The 25997-nt window shown below is 54.4% G+C and overlaps 9 protein-coding genes across 9 annotated transcripts; 6 read left to right on the top strand and 3 right to left on the bottom strand.

Annotated features, from left to right (window-relative positions):
• Positions 1-3277: 3277 nt before the first annotated feature.
• BAUCODRAFT_297459 (uncharacterized protein) lies at positions 3278-5000 on the top strand. The gene has a single exon (XM_007682910.1). It carries the CDS (start codon positions 3577-3579, stop codon positions 4969-4971), a length of 1395 nt encoding a protein of 464 aa, XP_007681100.1. The 5' UTR covers positions 3278-3576; the 3' UTR covers positions 4972-5000.
• Positions 5001-5294: 294 nt separating this feature from the next.
• BAUCODRAFT_47995 (uncharacterized protein) lies at positions 5295-7226 on the bottom strand (the record flags this gene model as incomplete). The annotated part of the gene is made up of 1 exon (XM_007682789.1): positions 5295-7226. A coding segment is annotated over one exon (1932 nt), but the record flags the coding sequence as incomplete, so codon positions are not given.
• A 275-nt stretch (positions 7227-7501) lies between these two features.
• On the top strand, positions 7502-8768 carry BAUCODRAFT_38671 (uncharacterized protein). The gene is made up of 2 exons (XM_007682687.1): positions 7502-8119; positions 8193-8768. The coding sequence occupies exons 1-2, from the start codon at positions 7691-7693 to the stop codon at positions 8289-8291; spliced, it is 528 nt and encodes a 175-aa protein (XP_007680877.1). The 5' UTR covers positions 7502-7690; the 3' UTR covers positions 8292-8768.
• A 789-nt stretch (positions 8769-9557) lies between these two features.
• Positions 9558-10816, top strand: BAUCODRAFT_134403 (uncharacterized protein; the record flags this gene model as incomplete). The annotated part of the gene is made up of 2 exons (XM_007682909.1): positions 9558-9984; positions 10038-10816. 2 exons carry the CDS (start codon positions 9558-9560, stop codon positions 10799-10801), a joined length of 1191 nt encoding a protein of 396 aa, XP_007681099.1. The 3' UTR covers positions 10802-10816.
• A 1000-nt stretch (positions 10817-11816) lies between these two features.
• Positions 11817-13194, bottom strand: BAUCODRAFT_297383 (uncharacterized protein). Its single transcript, XM_007682908.1, has 2 exons — positions 12945-13194; positions 11817-12882 (listed from the first exon to the last, which is right to left on the bottom strand). Exons 1-2 carry the CDS (start codon positions 13021-13023, stop codon positions 12086-12088), a joined length of 876 nt encoding a protein of 291 aa, XP_007681098.1. The 5' UTR covers positions 13024-13194; the 3' UTR covers positions 11817-12085.
• A 73-nt stretch (positions 13195-13267) lies between these two features.
• On the top strand, positions 13268-17998 carry BAUCODRAFT_38669 (uncharacterized protein). The gene has a single exon (XM_007682686.1). It carries the CDS (start codon positions 13371-13373, stop codon positions 17805-17807), a length of 4437 nt encoding a protein of 1478 aa, XP_007680876.1. The 5' UTR covers positions 13268-13370; the 3' UTR covers positions 17808-17998.
• Positions 17999-18708: 710 nt separating this feature from the next.
• BAUCODRAFT_38668 (uncharacterized protein) lies at positions 18709-20531 on the top strand. Its single transcript, XM_007682685.1, has 2 exons — positions 18709-20172; positions 20226-20531. The coding sequence occupies exons 1-2, from the start codon at positions 19115-19117 to the stop codon at positions 20302-20304; spliced, it is 1137 nt and encodes a 378-aa protein (XP_007680875.1). The 5' UTR covers positions 18709-19114; the 3' UTR covers positions 20305-20531.
• Positions 20532-21070: 539 nt separating this feature from the next.
• BAUCODRAFT_38665 (uncharacterized protein) lies at positions 21071-23523 on the bottom strand. Its single transcript, XM_007682684.1, is given in 8 exon segments — positions 21071-21379; positions 21436-21513; positions 21571-21970; positions 22024-22409; positions 22468-22539; positions 22635-22637; positions 22652-22877; positions 22928-23523. 8 exon segments carry the CDS (start codon positions 23208-23210, stop codon positions 21160-21162), a joined length of 1668 nt encoding a protein of 555 aa, XP_007680874.1. The 5' UTR covers positions 23211-23523; the 3' UTR covers positions 21071-21159.
• Positions 23524-23767: 244 nt separating this feature from the next.
• Positions 23768-25905, top strand: BAUCODRAFT_97696 (uncharacterized protein). The gene is made up of 3 exons (XM_007682907.1): positions 23768-24198; positions 24265-24359; positions 24418-25905. The coding sequence occupies exons 1-3, from the start codon at positions 24066-24068 to the stop codon at positions 25630-25632; spliced, it is 1443 nt and encodes a 480-aa protein (XP_007681097.1). The 5' UTR covers positions 23768-24065; the 3' UTR covers positions 25633-25905.
• Positions 25906-25997: the final 92 nt, after the last annotated feature.

The following is a 25997-nucleotide window of genomic DNA, read 5'->3' as shown; positions in this document are numbered from 1 at the left end:
TCGTGTCAGTATAGCCACCTTCAATTATGCTTGAGCCTCTACTTCTCCTTCGTCAGAGAGACGAAGCGTAGAGTGTCACCATGGACGACTTCGAGCAGCTAGAACTGCTCTCGCTGGTCAGCAAGGTGACGTCGGAAGTCAACAACTATATGGGTATTGCGGACAAAACCATCGCCGAATTCGTGATAGCAGAGCATGCTACCGCTAAGACCACCGCCGACTTCCGTGAGAAGCTGGAAAGTGAATATGAGTTTCCACAGAGTTTGACAGAAAGCATTGATCGATTGATCAAAACGCTTCACCCAAAGTACAGGAAGGCCGCGCAAAATGGTGGTGGCGGTGTTATATACGATGAGCGCAACGATGACCGGAGCACGAAGTTCAAAGGTCTTGCGTTACCAGACAAGGCTCCTGTATTTGATGAAGGAGACAAGGAGAATGCTATGGATGACACATTTGCGATCCTCGAGTCCATGGCCGGGCCACCCAAAGCGAATGGTCGCAAACGAAGTGTGAGCCCAATCGAGTACCGCGAGCGCGAGGATCGCTATAACAAACGGTACCGGCGGTCAAGGAGTCCTAATCACAAGAATGCTCACAAGAATGACGAGTTTCTGTTTGAGGATGAATTTGGTCGCACGCGGTCTCACAGACCTTCCGATCGGCCTGAAGAGGATGGCCAGAGGCGCAGCAAGCGAAGACGGGGCTCATTTGACGAGCCACCGCCGCTAGAACTTGACGAAATGCCGGTTTTATATAAGGTGTATGATGGCAGGGTCACGGGCGTCAAAGACTTCGGCGTCTTCGTTAATCTACGTGGCGTGAAAGGCAAGGTAGACGGCTTGGTTCATGTGTCTGCCATGGCAGACTACAAGGTCAATCATCCATCTGATCTGGTGGCAAGAGATCAAGAGGTCAAAGTAAAGGTTATGAAGGTGCAGGACAAGCGCATCAGTCTCAGCATGGCCGAAGTTGATCAGGCTACCGGCCAGGATCTGAACGCAGGCCGACGGTTGCAGACCGCTGGCACTGGAGCGAATGCTGTCGGTCTGAACGGTGCTGCCGACACCATTCCTGTCGTCGAAAGTCATGGAGCTGGCAGAAAGCAGAAGAAGCGCATGACTAGTCCGGAGCGTTGGGAGATTCGGCAACTCATCGCTTCAGGCGTGATCAAAGCCGCTGACTATCCTGATCTTGACGAAGACTATACCGTAGCCGCTAATGGCCAGGAGATTGAGGAGGAAGAAGACATTGACATCGAGGTTAGGGAAGAGGAGCCGCCCTTTCTTGCGGGCCAGACTAAGCAGAGTTTGGAGCTCAGTCCCATCCGTGTCATCAAGGCGCCAGATGGAAGCATGAACCGAGCGGCTATGCAAGGCGACGTCTTGGCGAAGGAGCGGCGAGACTTGCGGCAACAAGAAACGCAAGACAAGAACGCCAAGGAAGCCGCGAAGACCGACCTTGGCCAGGAATGGAACGACCCGATGGCTCGTGAGAGACGCTTTGCCTCAGATCTTCGCCAGGGTGGTCAAGCTTCTGCGAAGCAAGACATGCCTGAGTGGAAGAAGATTGCCAGTGGTCGCGGTGAGCTCGGCAAGCGGACGTCCATGTCTATCAAGGAGCAGCGAGAGTCTCTCCCGGCCTACAAGATGCGTCAAAAGTTTTTGGAGGCGGTTAAGGAGTACCAACTGCTTATTGTTGTCGGTGACACGGGGTCAGGCAAGACTACGCAGCTTACGCAATATCTTGCCGAAGCTGGCTACAGTAACAACGGCATGATGATCGGCTGTACGCAGCCTCGTCGTGTGGCTGCTATGTCCGTGGCGGCTAGAGTATCGGATGAGGTTGGCTGCAGGATCGGCGAAGAGGTTGGCTATACTATCCGATTCGAAGACAAAACTTCAGATCGCACGCGCATTAAGTACATGACGGACGGTATCATGCAGCGAGAGATTCTACTGGATCCAGAGTTGAACAAGTACTCGGTCATCATGCTGGATGAGGCTCACGAGCGCACCATCGCGACGGACGTGCTGTTCGGCCTGCTGAAGAAGACACTGAAGAAACGCCCCGATATGAAGCTCATCGTAACCTCCGCTACGCTCGATGCGGAGAAATTTAGCAGCTACTTCAATGAGTGCCCGATATTGACCATCCCAGGTCGGACTTTCCCTGTGGAGATTATGTACAGCCGAGAGCCTGAAAGTGATTACTTGGACGCTGCTCTTACGACAGTGATGCAGATCCATCTGACGGAACCACCTGGCGACATCTTGCTATTCCTGACCGGTAAGGAGGAGATTGACACTTCGTGCGAGATCTTGTACGAAAGAATGAAGGCGCTGGGGCCAAGCGTGCCTGAGCTGATCATTCTTCCGATTTATGGCGCACTCCCGAGCGAGATCGCAAGTCGCATCTTTGAGCCCGCGCCGCCCGGAAGCCGTAAAGTCGTTATCGCGACCAACATCGCAGAGACGTCTATTACCATCGATGGCATCTACTTCGTCGTCGATCCTGGCTTTGTGAAGCAGACGGCATATGATGCTAAGCTCGGCATGGACAGGTTGCAAGTTACGCCGATTAGTCAGGCGCAAGCCAAACAGAGAGCTGGTCGGGCTGGCCGAACTGGTCCAGGCAAATGTTTCCGACTGTATACGGAGAGTGCATTCCAGAATGAGATGCTGCCGACTACCATCCCTGAGATTCAAAGACAGAACTTGGCGAACACGATTCTGATGCTCAAGGCCATGGGCATTAATGACCTGCTCGGTTTCGATTTCATGGACCCGCCGCCGACGAACACCATGCTTACGGCGCTTGAAGAGCTGTATGCGCTCTCAGCGCTGGATGATGAGGGTCTGCTTACACGTCTCGGTCGACGGATGGCCGACTTCCCAATGGAGCCCGCTCTCGCAAAAGCGCTTATCATGTCCGTGGAGCTGGGCTGCTCGGAAGAACTTTTGTCGATCGTGGCCATGATCAGTGCGGTTCAGACCGTCTTTCACCGGCCAAAGGAAAAGCAACAGCAAGCAGACCAGAAGAAAGCTCGCTTCCACGACCCAGCCGGTGACCACCTCACCCTGCTGAATGTTTACAATGGCTGGAAAGGCTCCGGACGAAGCGACCCTTGGTGCTTCGAGAACTTCATTCAGCCTCGTTCTATGCGTAGAGCGGAGGATGTCCGTAAACAGCTTGTTCAGATCCTGGATCGTCACCGACTGCGCATTGTCTCCTGCGGCCGCGAGACAACTCGAGTACGCCAGGCGCTGTGCTCCGGCTTTTTCCGGAACAGTGCTCGCAAGGATCCGCAGGAAGGGTATAAGACACTTGTGGAAGGCACGCCAGTGTACATGCATCCTTCTTCTGCGCTGTTCGGGAAAGCAGCAGAGCATGTCATCTATCACTCGCTGGTGGAGACGACGAGAGAGTATATGCATAATGTTACCGCGATCGAGCCAAAGTGGCTGGTTGAGGCCGCCCCGACATTCTTCAAGGTGGCGGGTAGAGATGGCATGATGAGTAAAAGGAAGAGAGAAGAGAGGATACAGCCGCTGCATAATCGCTTCCAGGGTGAAGATGAGTGGAGACTCAGCGCGCAGAGGAGGCAGGGTAGGGGTGGTGGAGGCACTTGGGGTTAATCCTCGAAACGCGGCTGCGATGGTTTATTCACACTACAGCATCGCGTGCGGAGTGAATTGCGCCGCTTCCGAATTAGGTGCTAGCTTTAGCTTCATCCTGGCATGTCTTGTTAGGAGCTTCACATTCACTGGCAGTGGAGGTGTTACTGGCTCTGGTGAACCTGCCGCAGCGAAGTTGTCCGGGAAGACACTGTCATGCAGACTCAGCAACAGTACAAGCATCATCGCTTCCGACATGACGGCACGTCGGGCCTATTTTACCCACCTGAATGAACACTTCGAGAGGTATAGCTTGAACGACAGTGCCCAAATCATCAACCAAGCCGGAGGACTCATGACCTTAGCCAGTCCCCTGCATCTCCGCCGCAGCACAGATAACCACTCAACAACGAGCCCAGAAGGCGGGCCTACCGTGATTGACCGCGATGACGCCGTCACGGAACGAATGCATCAGATCCTCGCATCCCTTGTGGAGATTACGCAAGACTCGCATCCCCACCTCTCGAACCAATACACGATAGACACTTTCATGTTACTGCTACAGACGTATGACCGCGAGCCTGACCATCCGCCGTCCTACGCCGCGCTATTCCCAACACGAAAACGCAAGGCCGACGAACACGATTTGAATCCATCCACCTCCGTCAAGTCCAAACGTATCCGCCACTCACGGTCTCAGACCGCCGCCAAACGTCTGCTAGTCGTACTCCGTATACCGCCTACACTCGAACAGCTGCATCACCGATGGCAGCGGACGCAGAACAGATTCCAAACGGAGCGCGCACTCCTTCCTCCATCGCGATACGAATTCTTTGCGACGTTATTACACCGCATCCACCACGAGATCGCGTGCAAGCTTGCCAACTCAGGTGCTTCGGGCTACACTCGTCAGGAGCTGGATGTGCGACTCAAGAACCTCGACGTCTTCCTCGACTGGGCGGTTCTGCATGGTATAGAGCTGGGCTATGACTATGACTGGATGTGGACTGAGCCGCGTATGCCTGCGGTATCGCCATCTGAAGAGCATGGCTTACCGTCAAGCGCGGAGGAGGCGCCTCTTCCATCTTCTAACGAGCACGGCTTACCCCCGTTTGCGGAGATGGAGCTTTCACCCACTGATGAGAACGACCCTCCTTCGACTGCGGAGGCGCATCTTTCACCGTCGGGTAAAGCTGACGGACCTTCAACCGCAGACGCGGATCTTTCGGATTCTAGCTGGGAAGAGATGGAGTTCGAGCTGGTAGAGATCTCCGGCGGAATTGCGTTATGTGTCGCTTGTTTGTTCGCCTTGGCGTACTTACTGGCGAGTCGGTGCACACCGTGGGCTGAATGAACGAGGGATGGAGGGCATGGGCGCTTCACTAGTGGGAAAAAAGGTGACAGCCAGTTGGTCAGCGAAGCTCCCACGCGGGCGCACGGTTGGATGTGCAAGATCCGGGATAGAATTGGACGTCAGATTTATGTAGCTTGAAAGCTCTGTTCAAACGCTCCCGAAGCTGAAGGACCACCCGCCTGCCCAACCTCCACACTCTAAACGGCCATCCCAACCTCCACATCCCTCGCCTCTCCCTTCCGACTCCTACTCCCATCAACCACCTGCCCACCACCCACCGTCGCCACCGACCCCGTACCAACACCCTTATAATCCAGCACCCCCCTCCCCACAACCCCCCCAAAATCTACCCCCACCTCCTTCAGCAACCCCACTTGCTCCCCCACAACCCTCACACACTCCCCCCAGACCTCGCCTCCCCTCTCCACCCCTTCCATCCTCCTAACAAGCACCTCGTTGAACTCCTCCACCCTCTCCCTCGCCCAAGCTACCACCGCACTCCCCGCGCTCGGAGCAGGAAAGGCCGCATTCCAGCATCTCAACGTATGCAATAACAAGGTGAACGTCGTGTACGCCAGCGCGTGTAGATACGGTGGTAGTGAACCCGTGAATGGGATTTGGCGAGTCCGGATACGGAGGGTTTCTGTTCGGGAGGTGAGGTAGCGGGATCGGGCCATATCTTCGTGTCCCAGACGGGCGAGCCAGGAGGCATTTGTTTTGGTGCGTTCGAGGCCGGAGGAGGTGTTGATGAGCTGGCGGGCGATGTTGTGGGCGAGTTTGGTGGCGCGGGAGTCGATTTTGGTGGTGATGATTTCTTGGGCGGTGGCGTTACCTTTTATACCTCTTGCCAGCTTCCTCAGACTCTCCACCCGGCTTACGGCTTGCTCGAAGCGTTGGAGTGCGATGTCGATGTCGAGGGTGTCGATTTGGCCCTCCACCCAGCGGATACTTTGTTGGCGGCCGTCGACGTCGATGAGGATGCTGTTGCTTCGACTCAAGCCACCCAGTCCACCCAACTCCGCTTGACGCGGGTCACGACCAGCACGCATCGCCAACCCCAACTCATCCCCCACCCCGAACCTCCCCCTCTCGCCCTGCTGCTGGGTGGACGCAACAAGCTTTCGCAGATCTTCCTGCGCTTTCCTAAAGGCGACAAGGAGACCCGCCTTCTCCGCGGAGTCGGTGGTGGCGTAGGTGAAACTTTCGTTACCGGCGCGGATATTGATGGCGTTGGCAATGGCGGCGTGTTCGCGTGTGTGGGAGTGAGTGATGGATTTGGAGTGGTGGGAGGAGATATCGGCGAGACTGATGTCTTGAAGTGGCCAGCAGCGTTCGGCAACGAGGGTGCTGGTGCTGCTGGCGGGTTGATTTTGGCGTTGGGGGTCCGTGGAAGGTTGGTTTTGTTGGTATATAGATGTTCTGTTGCCTGGTTGAGTGGCGGCGTTTTGATTGCTGGATGCGGCGTCTGCGCGCTTCTTCTCGCTTGAAATGAGGAGATGGTCGTTTAGCAACACTAGAGCTACTCTTCGTCTCGGCTTCCAGGTCGCGGCATTTAGCTCCACCCACCGCTGGCTCTCCATAATGATGTGGCGGCCGGGGATTGCGGGAAGATACTTCTGACTGCCCTCCACCCGCTTCCACAAGACCTGCAGATGGCTCGTCCACATCGCTTCGAGGTTGGCGACGCTACTCCTATTCGCGCGCTTCCTGTCCGCAATGACGCTCAGCCTGCTCCCAGCACTACCAAAGTCATCCGTGCCACCCGCACTCGTTGCGTGGCCGAGTGCAGAGGTAAGTTCAGACATCAGACTGCGAAGCATACGCATCTCCGACTTTAACCGGTCGGCTTCCTTGGAGATTTTGACGAACTGCGTGCGGTTCTGGTAGACATTATGCTGCAAATCCGTGCTCGTATGCGCCTTGACATTCTGCAGCTCGTTTTGAAAAGCGTGAATGTCGTCTTCGGTGGCGTCGGACAGCACACTCTCCACATACTTGTCGGCCTGCAGTTGGGGATCCTTCAGCGCGCGAGGGTCGACGCGTAGTCTTCCTGCTCCACGCTCCGGGCTACGACCATCTCTCGCCGGACTCCGACTGTCTCCGCGCGCATACTGGGCTGGTAGGCCGGGGACGGCTGGCACGGGCGAGCCGTCTGGGTAAGGGACACCGCCGGCAAACCTGGTACTGTAACGTCGCTTGACCAAGTCGATGGTGTTGTCTCTCCCGCCTAGACTGGGTCTTCCTTCCCGCGGTCGGGGCACGGCGAGATTACCCGACGCGCCAGAGGCGTCGGTCTGCGTAGTCCATACCGAAGGGTTGCGACTGTCGGCGCTGCGCTCGCGCGGTGCGGCGTCGGGCTGGATCTGGCGCGGCGCGGAGATGGTTGGACGGGTGGTCTTCTTGCGACGGAGGGAGATGCCTTTACTCTTCTCCTCCGACATGATGGCCTCTCGTTAATCAATGTTGATTAATCCCTTTGACTCTCTCATGTTATGGTCAATGGAGCCACGTGCGGGAGTGACGGAGATGGATGAAGCTTGGGCCAGCTTCATCCCAAGCCAAAAGTAGTCCTCCGTTTAAGAATCACTTCGATTGCATTATTTACCATCACACGACCATTCGGAAAGGTTGCTATACCCAAACATTGTCGCCCAACAACACGCGCGCCGCTACAAACTCTGCTTTTTACATACCTCCCACCCTCCATCCTCCCCCCATCATGGCCTCGACAACCCCCTCCCAAATCTCATACACCACCCTCGCCCTCGCCTCCGCCGGCCTTCTCGCCACCTCCGCCCTAGCCTACGCCCTCTACTTCGACCACCGTCGCCGCACCGACGCCGACTTCCGCAAACACCTCAAGCGTCAACACAAAAAGGTCCACAAAACGCTCGAGGCCGAGGCGAAATCTGCCGAGCGCTCCCAAAAGGAAAAGATACGCCGAGTAGTGGAGGAGGCGAACGAGGAGGGATTCCCTCGCGACCCGGAGGAGACGGAGGGGTATTTCATGCAGGAGGTTGCGAGGGGGGAGGGCATGTGCACGGATGGATCTGATCCGGTTGATGCGGCCGTGTGCTTTTACAAGGCGTTGAAGGTTTATCCGCAGCCGAGGGAGCTGATTAGTATCTATGATAAAACGGTGCCGAAGGTGAGTCTTAGTATATCCACGATATTGTGGTGTGAAAGGAGAGGGGATGTGGAAGCTAATTCGCTAATGACAGCCTATACTCGACATACTCGCCGAGATGATCGCCGTGGACCCGGATATCCATGTCTCGGGCTCGAGCTCCGATGCGGGAGGACATGCTACTGTGGAGTAAGATAGAGCCGTTGCGCTCGAATCGTAAAGGAGCGGGAAGATTTCGAATGTGTTGTTGATAGTGTAGGCTGTAAGGGAGGATGGATGGGAAACAGGTCTTGTGGTACCATAACGGTAAGGCATGGGCAGTCGCATCATCTGGCGCATCGCTCGCGAGTAGGGCGCAGGGTCTCATCTCAAGCATTGCCGGCTGGGTGTGTATAAATCTGTGCATCTATCTACTCATATGTTCACAGGTTCCTTCAACATTGCGTCACGTTGTTCGCGTGCTCGTTTAGCAAGCCCGGAGGTCGCAAACTGTTGAGTAGAGTGTCTCGATAAGTCGAGTGAAGGAAATGGGCGGCCATTTGCAGTGGACAGCCTTGCTCTGTGACCGCGTGACCTTGAATTCTTTCAAAGCAGCAACCGACCCTTTCTTTCCCATCATTGATTCGCGAACCTCACAGATACATGGTACCGCGAACAATGCCAACAGCACACCCGGACATGGACAACCTTCCGCAAGGAGTACAGACTCTGCCGCCCGAGCTTCACGACGACATCATCTACGCAGCCGTCTTCACCGCGGACTGCAAGATACGGGACATCAACGCCAGCCACAAGCCTCCGCCTATGCTCGCGATTCATCGTGCACTTCCGTAGAGTCCGCAGACCCGGACCTACTCTGGCAACGGCGCTGTCCTACAAACCGGACGTGGAGTTACATGGATGATCCTGGTATGGAGTTCGGCCGCTGGCCTAGGTGCATCCTGGTGTCTGATCGACAACCCATCATGCATCTTGGTCTACGTTGTTACGCTTCTGGGTCCGCCCCCGCTCTCGCACTCACTTCACTTATCTGCGTGGATCATCGAACGTCGAACGGCGTTGGAAGCAGGGGATCTGACAATGCCAAACTTCACTTTTTGCCCACCTGTGCCAAGCCTGCGCTATCGAATGCATGCACGCCGCGCATGTATCATCTTCCACAACGGTCCAAGAAGCTTCTTGGCCGGCAGCGGTCACTTTATTGAAGGCTTGAACACACGCCGGTCATAGTTCGTGTAGCACCTAGCTTGCCGGTGGTAGGTCAGCCCACCACCTAAGCCTTAGGCTTGTCGGCGATGCTGTACGTCCTGTTTATGATATCAAACGGCTCTAGCTAATCCCTTATCTTCTTTCTTTCTCTACTTCGGCCGCTTTGCTCTAGGCACTTCCGGGAATATAATGAGTACATCGAAATCAGATTGATCCCTTACGTCACGGCAGGTTGCGACTGACGGAAGGCATGAAGTCTTCTGCTATGAATAAGCCGGATGAGCGAGTTGTTTGTTTAGCTCTAAGAAGCGTCTTCACCGGAGAAGACGCCAAAGTCCGCAGCTCCAAGGCAATCAAGAAGCAAATACAAATCCATGCGCATAGGCCGGACGTTCAAGCACTTATGCAAAGTCACCATCAGGAGCACGTGTATCAAACAGCAAAGAACCTCCTTGTAGAGAATGTCTTTGGTTCCAGTCTGCGAGCGAAAATTCGCTTCCCAGAGGTTTTCAGTACCTCACCGGCTCAGAGTGCAGAACGAGAGCATTCGGAAGAGGAGGCGGCCAGATCGGAAGCCCACGCTATTAGGAACGCCGCAGAAGGTCACTCAAATACCGTCGAGGCAAATAGTACTAATCGTGATGCTGCTACCGAGGGACACGGGTTCAAGTCTTTGGGTACAAATTGTTGCCGTGAACGTGTCCGACATACGCCAGCTAATCTAATTCAGGGTCTCAAGAGCGCAATGAACACTATTCAGAGCTTCGGATACCGTCGCTCTACCCCATATACGTGCCGTTCCAAACGCAGCATCGTTTGACGAACAAGATACAGAAGGTGTTGGAAGATGCTTGCTTCACCTTTGCACAAGAGCACTTGGGTGCAGAACTCCGTAAGAACGGGTGGGAATGTACTGAGCAGGTGGAGTTGAACGTTTGGACTCGGACTTTCAAAAGTGCGCGATGCTTGGATGAGACAGCTCTCACGCTCAGAATCCCACTCTCGGAGCTTTTCGAATCAATCGCAGACTTAAGACACACTGCTGTACACCGGATACAGGTGTCAGTGAATCGCCTTCTCCAATTCTTGGCTGATGCAGAGGCACTCGCAACATTGCTCAACAATGACCACGCCGCGGACTACGTTGCTCGTCAACGAGGCAGGCTAGAGGTTCTGATCGATGAGACCAAGCGTAACAATGATATTCTGAGGTATCGAGCTGCAGAGACCATACGAGAACTTAACGACAGAATTGCGGACATCAGGAAGCTCCAAGAAGAGGCAATCGAAAGCATGCTTAGGGACGACAGGGACTTTCGACAATCGATCGTTGTTGACCTGGAGACTGCCATGGACCTCAAATCGTCCAAGCAACGAGAGGCGCCTGGTGAAGAGTGCGCGACATCGTCTACAGCCGAACGAATGGTGGAGAGCTCCAGCGACGTCGAGATTGAGTGTGAGAAACACTACGGCGCGCTGATGGATTCTCCATGAAAGTACCGTTCACGACACTTCGGGGGCCCCCACGTGGAGCTGAGGATGCTCTTGTACTCAGGGGAAGCATCAGGAATGTGGTCATCTTCGGTCAATCTCCGGGAATACACGATGATCTTGTCGGACCAAACATGGGAAGGTCTGCTCGGATAGCACAGAAGGCGACTGGACAACACTCCGCCATACGAGCAATCTGGGCACGTGGACACTCATTCTGCAGAAGCATACCATGAGTGGATTAATGTTGAGCGGTCGACAAACAAGGTGCAATGTTGATTGATGAGGAAAGTTAGCGGCACAAAGAGTTCACGAATTATGGAAGATTAATAATGTTGAATCGTCAAAGGTCCTATTGCCACCATATCGGGGAAGTCTGTGCGGAAAAGAGAACATGCAGGAGACCGCACAGATTCAGGCATTCGTGCATTACAGAGGCATGGAGTACCGTTGGAATAGGTACAAACGAAGACATAGCAGTGCTCGGACCGCAATGCCTTGCCGCCAATCACGCCTCTCGCACCTTTTTTGCCAAGGCTTATCACGGCAGCGACGCAATTTCCCAAGCGCAAATCCGTCACTGGCCGATGTCACTAAGGCATGGTTGCCAAAGCTTCATCAAGACCATCCGCATCAAATTCGGTCTTTTCAACAAAAGGCAGTGGCATCTTCGGTCAAGCGGGCGCGACTTCCTTCTTCGGCGGAAAGCTTCCAAAGGACTGTTGGCGCTACGACTGCACACTCGCTAATCGCCAAACCTGTCTCGTCTTTGCTGCATTCGAGGCCCGCCTCAACACCACGATGATGGTGGTAAGGGTCAAACCAAAAACTTCCCTTGCGGGACAAAGTCTCACCAAGCACGGCTAGGTCGTGCCGGCAGAGGCGCTGTTTGTGAAAAGGCAACATTCGAGCTTCACGGAGGTAGTTCCATTGAACGATCCGGTCCGTAGTACGCAGGATTGGAGTGCAATTGGATGGTGAATTTGTCCTGATGTTAATGCTCTCCAGTTCTGAGCTATCGGTGATGGCCGCAGCGTGTTGGTGACGCTTCGCAGTCGGTCCTTTACGAGAGCGAGGTGTGTTTGCTCTTGGCACCGCGCCTGCGTAGGCGCAGACACATGGCTTGGGCAGTGTATGTAGAGGACCACGGACCTGCGCCGCTCTGGGTCGAATGGGTGACGCTTGGAGCCCGCGCACTACGAGAGCACAGCGTAATCTCTGAGAACGCCACTTTTGCGTAAGCGTAGGCGACAATGTCTGGGCGCTGTCATGCAGGAAAGCGAAAACTCAGCTCGGATAGCCCAAATAACTCTCAACAGCTTTGACAGCATCTCTAAACTTCATCGCATCCATCAAGATCAAGTGACCTTGCGGCCTGACTCCCAGATCTTGGAACGCTCGCTTCGAATCACTCGCGCCTTCGTCGCCTTGCTTCGCGTAGTCGAAGCTGCAATGCGCGAGTGCATGCTTCTGTAATGCTTCATCTTCGGGATGGAAGTAGAACGTCTCCGCCGCGGAGGTGGCGCTTGCTTTCTTCTTCTTCGCCGGCCTTTCCTCGCCAGCGTCGAGCTTGGACGCCACTTCCTCGTACGTCTTAGAGAGGATCAGGTAGTGCGTGAGAGCTTCTGATGAGCCTTTTGGACTCGGAGTCTGAATCTCCTCAAGCAGAAAGTTGTATAGTGGGGGCACGACTTGATGCGGCATATTGATCAGCCTTTCCGACAAGATCAGGCCAAGCTTTGACTTTGAGTTTGATGAAAGCACCTCCCGCAGCTGTCTTATGCCTTCGACATCTGCGGTCCTCTGCTGTAGATACTGCGTAAGCTGCTTCATCACGGCCTTCTCCTGGTAGCGATGGAGATCTAGCACGGTTAGAAAAGCAAATGGATCGCTTTCTTTGCCATCGCATTTGACGACCGTGCCGAGCTCAGGCTGCGCGAGGATGATGTCGGCAAGTTCGGAAAGATCGAGTAGGTCGTTGTCCACGTCAAAAAGCTGACGGAGCAATGTCTTCAGGCCGTGGAAGTCGATTTCTGGGTCAAAGTCGAACCATTCGAAGTCCACATCAATGAGGCTTGCATCCTGTCAACTATGTCAGTAAGCAATGTTGTAAGTCGTTCGAACCAATAGCCTACATCGCTTTCATCGTCCTCCTCCTCGCCGTCAACGTCCATCTTGTCTCGGGTGGGACGCTTGTCGTCGCCATTTGCTTTCCTCTTCGCCATGGAGTCAATCGAATCCCGTGAAAGCGCAGTGCCGGTAGGTTCACCGTCGTCAACGAGACTTCTTCTGGAAACAGGAATGGAGTGTCCTCGGAGCCAACGCCGTAGAAGTCTCACTTCTCCTCAAACGGAAATTCATCGAATTGCGCTAGTGGCGCGGAGGAACTCCGGCGAACAGAAGGCGCTGCCAAGAGTCGCGTGAGTGAACTTTGCCAGGGGAGGCCGAGGGAGCATTCATCCTTGTCCACTTCATTGGCATTTGCATTGCATTGCTTGCATACCATTCTTCGACGACTCTGCCTGTTCTAGGGTGAGGATATCGGGAAGCGGCGTGTGCGCAATACGACACAATGCTCGTTCGATCCGCTGGACGGAGACAGCGTCGTCAAACTGCGAAGCTCCTTGCGGCCTCCTTTGCTCAGCTCCAATTGCCATGGCTGGCCCCGGCGCAACTACGCTGGAGCACCTCTCAGGCTGCCATTCATAATGAGACGTTACCTCGCCGTCGCCGACCGAGCCCCAGTCGGAGTCGGCAGGCGAAGACGCAAGTACGACACCTTGCCACCGCAGCAGACAGCGCTCCCGTGTCTGTCCACAATGCCTCCTTTCCACCTGCTGGATATGGCGGCGGCTTTCGCAACAAGGCGGACGAGAACGTTCCGTGGGCCAAGCAATCCTTACAGCCTGTGCGGCAACCGGGCCAGCAATTGTCAGTGCTGCGGCCGTACGACAACCCAATCATCATTAACAAATCGACCCAAAACCCAGCAGCATTGATCAAAGTGCAGAACGGAGTACAGGGCACCATCGCCGACCTGCTGCAGCATCTACATACGAGTTTGCGCATTGGTCGCTTCAACCGAGTCGAAGCCATCATTCAGAAGCTGGCGGCACAGAATGCTTCCTATGCGCCTGAATTGCTTCATGCACACACTGCATACCTCGAAGAACGGCTGAGGGTGTTGGCCATGCTGGACAGGAGGTCGACACAAGCTCAGCATGCGCTGGCGACCATGCAGAAGTGGTTCGAGATTGAAGTCCGCAAGAAGAACGTCGAGGTCGATGCGAGAGTATTAATCATCATGATGAGGGCTACCATGCGTGCACTTGATGGGACGCAGCGTGATAGGACGTTGCGAAGGTATGCGAGTATCGCAGAGTCACTTGGTCGAGAGACTCTGGACGAGGTGCTTGAGTCTGAAGACTACGATGACAACGAGTTCACTATACTGGGAAGAGCTACCTCGACCGTTTACGAGGATCAGAGTCTGGAGGAGGCTATATTGGCGGATCCGGAGGAAGTGGAGCTCAAGAAGGAAGAGCTGCCGCAGTATCTGGCGCGCACCGATCAAGTGGATGTGGGTGAGCTACCGCAGGTCATGGAGACCGCGCAGAAAGGAAGTGGGCTGTCCAACATCAAACAAGCCATGACCAGCTTCATCAGTCTGCCACCACTACCCGCAGATGCACCACTTGAAGCGCAACGAGAGCGAGCTTATGAACGTCAACGGCTGATGGAAGAGACGTCTGTCGACATTGCCATCCAGCGGTGGCGTGAGGCGGACGATGAGCTGAGAAAGATTGGCATTTCAACACAGCTGCAAAGTAGGCCGCTTGGCGCGCTAATGTGGCAGTGGTACCAAGCGCTCTTACCGGCTTTGAAGGAAGAGCTCGCGGAGTGTAGGAAAGTCATGGCGCAACCTGATGGAGCGAAGGAGGAGGACCGCTCATTTTACGCACCCTACCTGGAATTGTTGCCCATGGATAAGGTCGCAGCCAACACCATCCTCTTTGTCGTGTCTCGCTTCGCCGGCGGCAAAGACAGGCATACGAAGAAGTATGAGGTGGAGATGAAACTGAGCCATCTCACCACGAGCCTGGGAAAGCAGCTTGAAGCTGAAGCCGACGCCTCTAGATCGGTTGAGCAGATGAAAGAAAGACGGCAGGGAGGCAAGATCAAAGCGTCTAAGCGAAGGCAAGGAATGTTCGCAAAAGGCTTGAAGCACAAGAAGGGAGCGAATTCGACCTTGGTGGAGTCCGACGACAAATGGCCGCTCGACGCGAAAGTCAAGCTTTGCGCAATGCTCATTCAGAAGCTCAAGGAGTCGGCGCAGCTGCCCGTCACGCGCGAGCATCCCCGAACCAAGCAGAAGATCACGCAGCTGCAGCCGGCATTCCTGCATCGCATTAAGTACGTCCTAGGCAAGAAGGTCGGCATTGTTGCGCCGAACCCGGCTTTGATCGACAAACTTGAGAGCGAGCCAATGGGTAGCGTCATCGCGAAGCGCATGCCCATGATTGTCGAGCCGAAGCCGTGGACAGGCTGGAGTGTGGGCGGATATATCCACTACGCAAACGATGTGTTACGACTGGGGCCGGGCGATAAGAGCGGCCGTGATTACTTCCATGCTGCGCATAACAAAGGCGACATGACGCAGCTATACGCCGGTCTCACCGCGCTTGGTAAGGTGCCGTGGAAAGTGCATCCGGATGTCTTTAGGGTTCAAATTGAAGCCTGGAACTCAGGCGAGGAGATCGCAAACTTTGCGCCGCTGCACCCGCAGATTGACGTACCACCCGAGCCTCCGGCTGGAGACATGGCGGAGCGCCGCAACTGGTTGAAGGCCGTTGATGATGTGGAGAATAAGCGCAGTGGTGCACATTCCAAGCGCTGCTTCCAGAACTTCCAGATGGAGGTTGCGCGGGCGATGTTGAACGAGACGATCTATTTCCCCCACAACATGGACTTCCGCGGTCGCGCTTACCCGATCCCGCCGTATCTTAACCATATGGGCGCGGATAATGTCCGTGGTGTGCTTGTCTTTGCGGAAGGCAAGCCGCTTGGTGATAAAGGTCTCAGGTGGCTTAAGATTCATTTGGCGACTGTTGCGGGTTACGATAAGGCGAGTATGTCGGAGCGGCTGCAGTATACCGAGGACCACTTGGACGATATCTACGATTCCGTCCGCAACCCGTTGAATGGTCGGAGGTGGTGGCTAAAAGCCGAAGACTCGTGGCAGACGCTTGCAGCATGCTTTGAGTTGACCAAAGCACTGGACTCCCCGGACCCTACCAAGTTCCTCAGCACGCTACCCATCCAGCAGGATGGCACGTGTAACGGATTGCAGCACTATGCCGCGCTAGGTGGTGACGAGATCGGTGCACGGCAAGTCAATCTCGAGCCCGGTGATCGACCGGCCGATGTATATACCGCCGTCGCTGAAGAAGTGAAGAAGGCCGTCGCTAGAGACGCTGCGGCAGGAAACAAGATCGCCCAGAAGCTTGATGGCCGTCTCACGCGGAAATGCGTGAAGCAGCCCGTCATGACCAACGTTTACGGCGTCACTTTCTACGGTGCCAAGGCTCAAGTGCAACGGCAGCTGGAGGTCCTGTTCCCAGAGGTTTCCAGGTTCGATGACATTTCGTTGCAGAAGATGTCCCTTTACGTCGCTACTGAGATCTTCAAGGCACTTGGCTCCATGTTCACGGGCGCCCAGGCGATCCAGAACTGGCTCGGGCAATGCGCAGACCGGATCGCGACGTGTCTGACGCCGGAGCAGGTCAAGCAGTTGGTTGCGGAGTCAGAGGGTGAGGGTGAACCTCCTCAGATGTCTGGATACATGCACAGGAAGCTCAGATCGGAGGCGAGGAAGAAGGCGAAGGAGATCGAGCAAGCACGGAAAGAAGGAAGAGATATCGAAGCGGAGACTGCTAAGGCGGCTCTGCAGGAGCAGAAGAAGAAGGATGGCACGCCGCTGAGCCGAGCTTCCAAGATGCATAAAGAGGCGAAGTCGTTGTTCAAGTCGACGGTTGTGTGGACGACGCCGCTCAGACTGCCGGTGGTACAGCCGTATCGCACGAGTGCGAGTAAGGGTGTTGGTACGGCGATGCAGACGCTCTATCTCACGAACCCGCACGTGTGGGATCCGGTGAGCAAGCGGAAACAGCTGCAGGCTTTTCCGCCCAACTTTATCCATTCTCTGGATGCGACGCACATGCTATTGTCGGCACTGAAGTGCACGGAGATGGGCATGACGTTCGCTTCAATCCATGACTCTTTCTGGACTCATGCTTGCGATGTCGACCGGCTGAATATCTTGCTGAGGGATGCATTTGTGGAGATGCATAGTGAGAACATCATTGGTCGTCTGCGGGAGGAGTTCCAGACCAGGTACAAGGGCTGCATGTACCTCGCCTCGGTGCAAGCGAACAGTAAGGTTGGCAAGCAGATCACGGCGCTGAGACATACGTGGAAGAAGGACCCGACCAAGAAGAGCGAGCTTGCGATGGAGGCGGAGAGGTTGCGACTGCTGAGTAGCAGCGACCCGGAAGAGGTCAAGAAGGGGCAGGAGATGGTCACACCTGGCAGCATTATGGCCGAGCACGGCGACGAGAGCGCTTATGTGAAAGCATCCGAAACGGCTGGTCGGGCACTGGGAGAGGTTTCCCTTTCGGCGGCTGACGTGGAGGGCACGAACAGTGATGCTGATGAAGTATCCGATCCTACGCTTCCGGAATCGGAGCCTGAGTCGTCGATCGAGGACGATTCAACCGATGCGCTCGCAAGCGAAGACGGCAACGGAAACGGCAGCGCCATCAGCGACGAAGCTCAGCACGATAGGCTCACCTTAGGGAACTCCGATATCTGGCTCCCAACCAAGAAGTCGTCCAAGGCTGTGTATGTCCCGAAAACACATGTCTGGATGCCGATGAGCTTCCCAGAGATTCCAGCCAAAGGTGCTTTCGATGTCACTAGGCTGAAGAAGAGCACGTACTTCTTCCATTGACAAGGATGGATACCAGGATACGTCGCTGCCGACGGCGGTAAGAAGGCCGTCATGTACAATATGACGGATGTAGAATAGAGGCGTAACAAGGCGACAGGGGTCTTGCCGGAATTGCAGGCATTTGTGCAAGTAAGCTGGGAATGTGATGAGTAGACGATGCTGTAGCTTGTTGTAAGATGAGACGCTACCCCTACAATGTCCGTGCCTTACTATCATCGCCTGTTGCACGAGTCGTGAAACTTTGATGGATCAGCTGTATGGCAGGGCCCAGCACCGCCGCCTCACTGCAGTTCGCATATGCTTCAAGCGGAATCCGACGTCCTGGCCCTGGGCTCGGCAGTCAGACGCATGCCTGCATTTCTCCTGCAGGTCTGAGATCGGCAGATTCCTTGTAGTATTCAATCAAAATGTGACCTGCAATCCTTGCTGCGTTGGGTAATGGCACGCTTAGACCGCTGCACTCGTTCCTGCGTGAAGGTCAACTGCTGTGAGGCCTCTCCAAACTGCAACGCGAACTTGCCCGAGTGTGTCAAGCTTCACATTGGTCCGCAATGTCAAGCAACTCGAGGTGGGCCCGCTGTTCCACAGCATGGCAAGACACGTGGGTTTCCGTCGAGTGCGTGATTTCCACGTGACGGCCCCGTGCAGTTCTTCGGCTTTTTAGGTTAGGCGAGCTGCAAGCCACAAGGTCGCCTGGGGGCAAACGAGGGTCCTGGTTGCGGGTACGACAAACGACCCCCGGACATGCATTCCGTGATTTGGTGTCGACCAGGGAGCTCGCAGGCGTGCACCCGGCAAGGCGGGCTGCCGCACAGACTTCCAATGAGGAGGGTAGCGAGGGTTTGGCTGTTTTGGCGTTTACCTGCGTTTCGGTCTCTCTTGTCAACTTCCCGATGTTATGGTACGTTGTTCTGTTGCTATGATGGTACGATTCAAATGATCCCAATAATTCCGAGGAACCTGCCAGCATCTCGACGCGTCGCATCGCTGCCAATTCTGATCAGGCGCGGCTGCATTCAGCTCTCAGGTTGATCGATTGAGGTCATCCCGACGCCACACCTATTTGGCTTCTCTTAAATCGCGCGGTTAACGCACTAGCGACGAAAGGCTGAACGGACAGGCTAGCCCAACAGCGGGCCGCTACTGATTCGCATTAATTGGGTTGGTGGTTGATCACTGATTGTAATCCTCCCGGTAGCGGCCGCCAAGTAGTCACCCAGTTCATAGCCGCAACCCTCGGGTCGCTTTGTGCTGCAGTCTCTTTGCCTCCGTATGTGAGCCGCACTGCTCGCTCTGTCGCAGTGGGCATGGACTTGGAGGCCCGTATGGTTAGGGGTACTGTGGACTGCGGTGGGCGTCGTGAGAGCGGCAGATGGTCTTCACGGCAGGGTGTTACCGCGGTAAAGAGGAGAGGGTCAGTGAGGATGGGCGGCGTCGAGGAGGGTGTTTCATGTCCCGGTAAATCGTTTGTCGGGAGAGAGAGTGCAATACTTGCACGGCACTCTTCATCAATCAAGTCGAGCATCGCGACCCATTGTGAGCGCATCCGGCCCGCTACTTCTTCAATATTCCAGGTCGATGGGAGCGCCTCGAACGTTGACGCCCGCAGAACCTTCTCACCACTGACGTCGCGACGAGTTGGCTATACTGATGCTAAGACGAGACACTTGTTCAAGCAATATGTTCGCGCGGATGAGCCATGTCGATGGATAAATGACGAACGTGCGAGCAAGCTTCGCCGCGTGGAAAGACCAGTACGCATAAGGATACATCGGATCTGTCACCTTTGTCAAGGCCGCTTCGACAGCGGCAAGGCATGCCTCAAGTGCAAACATGTGCGCTGTGCAGACTGCAAGAAGACGCCGTCTCATCGTGTGCCCGCGACCTTGGACGTGGCCAAGCATGAGAAGCCGCGAGAGGATCAGCACCTTCAGGCGCAGGTCTCTACAGATCTTTCTGTGACTCCAAAGGACTCAACAAACCCCGCCATAGCTCTTGCCGACAACTCGCAGGACGATGTCGACACGCCGTCGGATGCAGAAACTGGTCTTCAACCCGACGATGGAAGCATTTTTTATCAATTGACTAACTACGACACCCGTTCTCGATCGCCTACCCGCGCCAAGCGCAACATCTTCGACCGCCTTCCACCCAGCTTATGTCCCTCTCAACCGACGGCAGGGAAGCCGCCTGACCGGAGTCCAGAGAACCCCATTAGCCTTACATCAACGGCGCAACGTGTCTATCGCAAGCCTCGACAGAGGGTGCGATACTCTTGCGATCAATGTCAGGCTGCACTTGTCGGTGATGCACAGGCATGTCAGGCCTGCGGTCATGCTAGATGTAGCGACTGCGTGCGGAACCCGTAAGTGCTTCCCCTCCACAAGTCGTCACTCGCCCATGCTGACAGTCGTCTAGCTTTAAGAAGAGCATTGCGACTCCGGAAGCAAGCGTCCTTCCAATTGTCTCCGAGCGCACATTGCAGTCTGCGGAATAACCTGGATAGGCCATGCATGCGGTCGATCTAAAAGTTGGCCAACTACAATAAGACGGAGCGGAATGTAATTCTTACGCACTAACGCAAATGGAATGGCATAAACAGACATGCCCAGCAAAACCATATGGCACCTCATAATGCGCGATGTAAAAGATGACGGACAGTCCACGGTCTGCTCGCTCCGAATCTCGCAAGCTTCTCATCGTTCATTAATGGCTGTCGTTGTCCGACATTGTAGCTGCTGTGCTCTGTTGACAACTCATGGTGCCACTTAGTCCCGCTGCTGCACCACTCGTAAAATTCGTCGTTTATCCATGGGACACCACATGGTTCGAATATGCGATTGGAGTTCCCAAGAAATCAGGTACCGAACCCTTCAGCACGTGGCTGGCAGCACCAGCAGCGATACGCAGTGCTTTCTTTGTCCCCGTCTCTGCTGTGTACTCAGGTGTTCCTTTTTCAGCAATGTACGTGCTGCCGAATCAGATCGAACAGAGATGGAGGCGCCAGGCTCCAACGAAAACCTGGTTAGATCCCTTGGTGGCGCACTTAAGGCACGGAAAGTGGAGACGATCCGTGTTCGCTAAGAGACTTTGCTGAGACAAACGGCCAAGCACTCGAGGCGGCTTTCTGTCCCGGCCCGTTGTTTGAGTCATTGGCTGCAAACTCACCAGGGGTTCTGCGAACATTACTCCAACTTCCGGCACGTATTCTTTGATAATATTTGGTTCAAGATATGTGAGTGGCACAGCCAATCGCGTACATTCGCGTATACTTCGTTCATTATATAACATCTATTATACGTGAGCTTCCAAAACCGACTAGTCTACATCTATAGCAGGTCTGTTTCCAAAACTACGACATCATGCTACTACTCTTGCTCGGCCATTCATCGCGCTTCTGCGTTCGCACGTACAAGTTGATCGGTCGAATGAGTTGGAAAAAGGGGTCGTAGTCTGACTCCGGTTCGCCTTCTTTCAGCCAACGGTATCTCCAGACGAGCTTGCACATGAAGATCTTGATTTCCTGCAGCGCAAAATTGAAGCCGATGCACATCCTCTGCCCGGCGGCGAACCTGTGATGTACGGTCAATGATTGAGAATCCTGAAATCATCTGTCAGGGCGACTTACGGGACGTAGTCAGTTCTTCCGCGATTCTTCACCCTCTCGGTATCCCATCTGTCAGGGTCGAACAAGTCCGGATTGTTCCTGCAGCACAATGAGTCAATTGACGATCCTGAGCCTGTACCGCTCGATCATACTGACCATATCTTGGGATTCATGTGGATGTGGTGTAGAGCAACAATGACCACATCACCCTTATTTAACTTGTATCCACCGGGAAGTATGACATCTCTTTGTGCGGTCCGGCCGGGCTGATATGACGGATTGTGCCGACGTTGCATCTCCTTAATGTATTTGTCCAGCATGGGAAGGTCCTCGAGCATTTCAGGAGTTACTTCCGTGTCATCGTTGAAATCATGATCAACCATCTCCTGCAGCAGACGTTCCTGCATGCCGTCGTATGCGACAAGCCCATAGACCAACCATGACAATAGGGAAGATGTCGTTGTGAAACCCGCGCCAGCTGCAACTGTCAGAGCCGCAACCATGTTCTTGACAGGAAGATGCTGTCCGTCCGCGTCAACCGCGCGGGTGAGGTAATCTATGCTATGTCAGGCCGCACGAGATATAGAGTGTTGCTGCATGGGCACTTACCAATCACATCAGCAGACTTCAAAGCAGCGTCTTGCAAAGGCAGATCTTCCGTCCCAGCAGCGGTCGCCGCATGAATCGATGACACGATAGTATCGCTAATCTGTTGCTGGAGATCGCGCAGCCGCTTCGGGTCCCCAAATGGAAGTTGGCTGTACCACTGGCCCATGGAAGCTATTTTCTTGTTGATTGAAAGCAACTCCGCCATCGCCAATGGAAGGCGGTGGAAGGGAGTGTCCACGCTCTCGAAGTGGTGGAAATCCTGTCCGAGCACAATCTTGCCGACGGCCGCGGAGCTAAGCTTCAGCATATATTGGTAGGGATTCCAGGCTTCGTCTCTGGCACTGAGCTCATCGAAAACAGGAAAGGACACCCGGACCTCATCGTTCCTACAGTAAACAAACAGTGTAAGTCGAAGCCTTACGCACCATAGAACTCAATACCTACATGATGGGCGCATAATGTCTCACGGCTTTTGGACCCAACGCGGGCGGTAAGAACTTGTGCACCATCTTCCAGCTGAGTGAGTCAGCTTGGGGTCAGTGAGAGTATGCAACTAGCTCGATCGGCCTTACGAACTGATGGTTGGTCAGCCTAGATATGATGCAGCGTCGGACAGTCATGTGCTTACGGGTTATGTGTATCCGACAGAAACACGCCTGCGGCGTCCTGCTTTATGGGATGGAGGGGGTGGTCATCAACAATCTCTTTTGAGAAGAAATCACTTTCGGTAAAGGCGATTTGGGCAAGGATTGGGTCATTCGTTTGGCATACTGTTTTGCCCATGTTGGTTGTCTTGAATATTGGGCCATATTTCTCGAACAGCCGCTGATTGTTTCCAAGATGGTCCGGATAAACTGGCAATGAATGTTAGTCGGCGCATCACCACGGACTGAAGGCCGCCCACCTTCAAAATAGTTGCCCACGTATGGGAGGCCTCGTGGACCCGGGACTGCACGGACGGCATGACCGTCTATCGTAATACCCACAGGATGTGAGGCATTCTCAACATCGTGAAGGTCGGGAAGGTCTTCGTTCTCGGCCTGAAAAGCAATGCCCTCTGCTTGCACGACTCCGTAAACCGCCGCTATAGAACGTTTCAATTCATCTATAGTATTCACAGGTGTGATGTCAACGTCGATAGCAGTGCTCGGCGCACTGCCGTACAGATAGAATTGTTTGATGGCCATGTCAGGAGAATAAAGAAGTCTAGCAACCCACCACTTCGATCAAGAATAGATGTTCTTCATGCAGTTGGGCAGATTAGTAGCTATGGGAAACGGTTTGTACTACTCGAAGTCAGGCATGTTCCGCCACCACGCTCCGATTCGCTTTTTGCCATCAACGAGTTTCCAATCGGCGCTGCAGAAACGCAAGATCTGCCTAGCTCCACACCACGGGTGTAATTCAGTCGCAACTACTGCTTGGCGAGAACCTGTGGCGAGCGTGATATGTCAGGTACATCATCCTGCAGAGCATTGAGTGGAGTCGGTAGGAACTAAGGCTATCAGACAACCGGGACGATGCACCTTGCGGAATCACCGGATCCATCGCAACAATTAGCAGTCTTGCCACTGCCGAAGGCTTCCGAAAGACAGGAGAATGCAGCACAAGCAGAACATGCATGAGGTGTTGTCGGAGTTGAGAGCATTATTGACTGTGCCGAGGCTGCTGCTGCCATGACAACCGAGGCTTGACCGTGGTTGATCTTCCCACCAGCCACACTACACTGCTGCCTCGGCGTGCCACTGATCCGGTTATGTGATGTTGAGCTCATCAATTATGGACTCTGACGTTCGACCTGTCGGACATGCCTTGTTCGATGGGGCCTCGGATTACATGATCGAAGTCAATTGTCCGGACGAGCAGTCCAACCAAGGAACGTGCTGCGCTCGTTGAAATGCATCTACATCTCCACACCGGGCATTTGGAGGTTGGATGCAAGGGAGATATGTGTGTTACCGTCACTCGTCCTCGACAAGCTGTGTCCTTCCATTAATCGCGGGTCACGCATTCTAGGATAGCACTACTGCGATCTCTTTGCAATGGCAAACTCTTCAGACCGTAAAGAGTTGAAAGCGAGCTGGAAGCCTAAAGCTGAAGTGCCTTCGCTGTCGCTGAAGGACGTTGCGAAACATAGCTCAAGGAACGATCTCTGGATTGTCGTTCATGGTGGAGGTACGGGATCTTTTCCGTGCCCTATCAGCTTGCTACCCTGAGACGCTGACAATACTTCTTGCCAAGTCTACAATGTCACAGAATACTCGAGAGACCACCCGGGCGGCTTGGACGCTCTCGCTGAAGTAGGGGGAACGGACGCAACCAGCGCATATGAGGATGTGAGTTCCACGGCAAGATTGGCTAGGTGATTCCCGCTAATATCTGCTGGCGACCTAGGTTGGGCATTCTGAAGATGCAAGAGAGATCATGCAATCTTTGCTGGTGGGACACCTTGAAGGGGCGCCAAAAGCGTCAGATACATCGGAAGACAAGACACCCAAGGTTCAAGTTGTTCGCGCCAGTCCAAACGGCGATGGAGAACAGAAGACATCTAGTCGTTTGTTGGGCCCTAGGATCGAGCTGGCGGCCTTTGCTGTCGGAACGGCTGCGCTCGTCTACTTCGTCCGCCATACTAACCTAACCATACCGTCTCTCCCCCGCTCTATGGACTCGAAGCATTCCGGCAGCGGAGGGAGCTTTTTGCAAGGATTTTTGCTCGCAAGCGCAACTGCCGCTGTGATTGGCGTTGCATCCGTCCGCTACTTGTCCAATGTCGTCAATTTCGACGTCGACTTCTCGAAGCTGCCAGCGCACAAGACTGCGTCGGAGCATGTTCCTTCTTCCGACTACCCTACCGGCGTGCTTATGCCGCGAACTTACCGCAAGTTCGCTCTGCGAGAAAAGGTCGAACTATCTCCCAACGGAATTTTCCGCTTCGTATTCGACCTACCTACACCCACGTCTACGCTCGGTCTTCCTATCGGACAGCATATCACCATCCGCGGCGACGTTGAGGAGCATTCTGTCACCCGCAGCTATACCCCAGTTTCGAACAACCGTGACCTTGGGAGGATGGAACTTGTCATTCGCATTTACCCAGATGGTCAACTCGGCAAATACCTGTCAGCGCTGCAACCTGGGGACAAAGTCGACATTCGCGGACCCAAAGGCGCCATGCGATACCGTAAAGGCATGAGCACGCATATTGGGATGGTCGGGGGAGGGACGGGCATCACGCCCTTGTTCCAGATCATCCGAGCCGTTTGCGAGGACAAGACAGACAATACGAAAATAAGTCTAGTCTACGCGAACCGATCAGAGCCTGACATCATGCTCCGCAACAGGCTTGATCAGTTTGCCAGAGACGTCCCCAGCAAGTTTCAGGTGTACTACGTGCTCGACCAACCGCCTGCATCCGGCTGGCAAGGTGGAGTTGGCCGTGTCAATAAGCAGATCTTGCAAGAGAGGATGCCGGCGGTCTCTGACAGTACCAAGATCTTAGTTTGCGGCCCGCCCCCCATGGTGAACGCAACCAAGAACAATTTGATCGATTTGGGGTTCAAGGAGCCCGGGAGTGTGAGCAAGATGAGCGATCAGATATTCTGCTTTTGAGACTATGCTTCTCATGCAGCTTGGTAGGTGGACAGAGGTGATAGAGTGTATGAACAGCAGTCTGTGACTCCGATAGAGGCGCTCTTGGCTCTGCTCAGCGTTGTGTTGAGACTGAAGTTGCACTCTTGCCCGCCAAAGTCGAGTAAGGCTACATCTTTCGTCCAATCCCTCACCTAGTATCTCAAAGCCAAAATAGGTGGTGTGTCTCTGCGCACAACACGTCTGTCTGCACAACGGCTGTAATCGCAAGCATCATCATTGACAACACAGCTCGACTGCTTTGATACGACAGCTCACACATGCAGCCGCCGAATAGGCAATCCCTCGGCATCGATTTTGGTCGTCAATACAAGCAAGCAGACTTT

This window comes from Baudoinia panamericana, assembly GCF_000338955.1.
Source record: "Baudoinia panamericana UAMH 10762 unplaced genomic scaffold BAUCOscaffold_14, whole genome shotgun sequence".
NCBI classification, from domain to species: Eukaryota; Fungi; Ascomycota; class Dothideomycetes; order Mycosphaerellales; family Teratosphaeriaceae; genus Baudoinia; species Baudoinia panamericana.
This window is presented reverse-complemented; position numbering and strand designations above follow the sequence as displayed.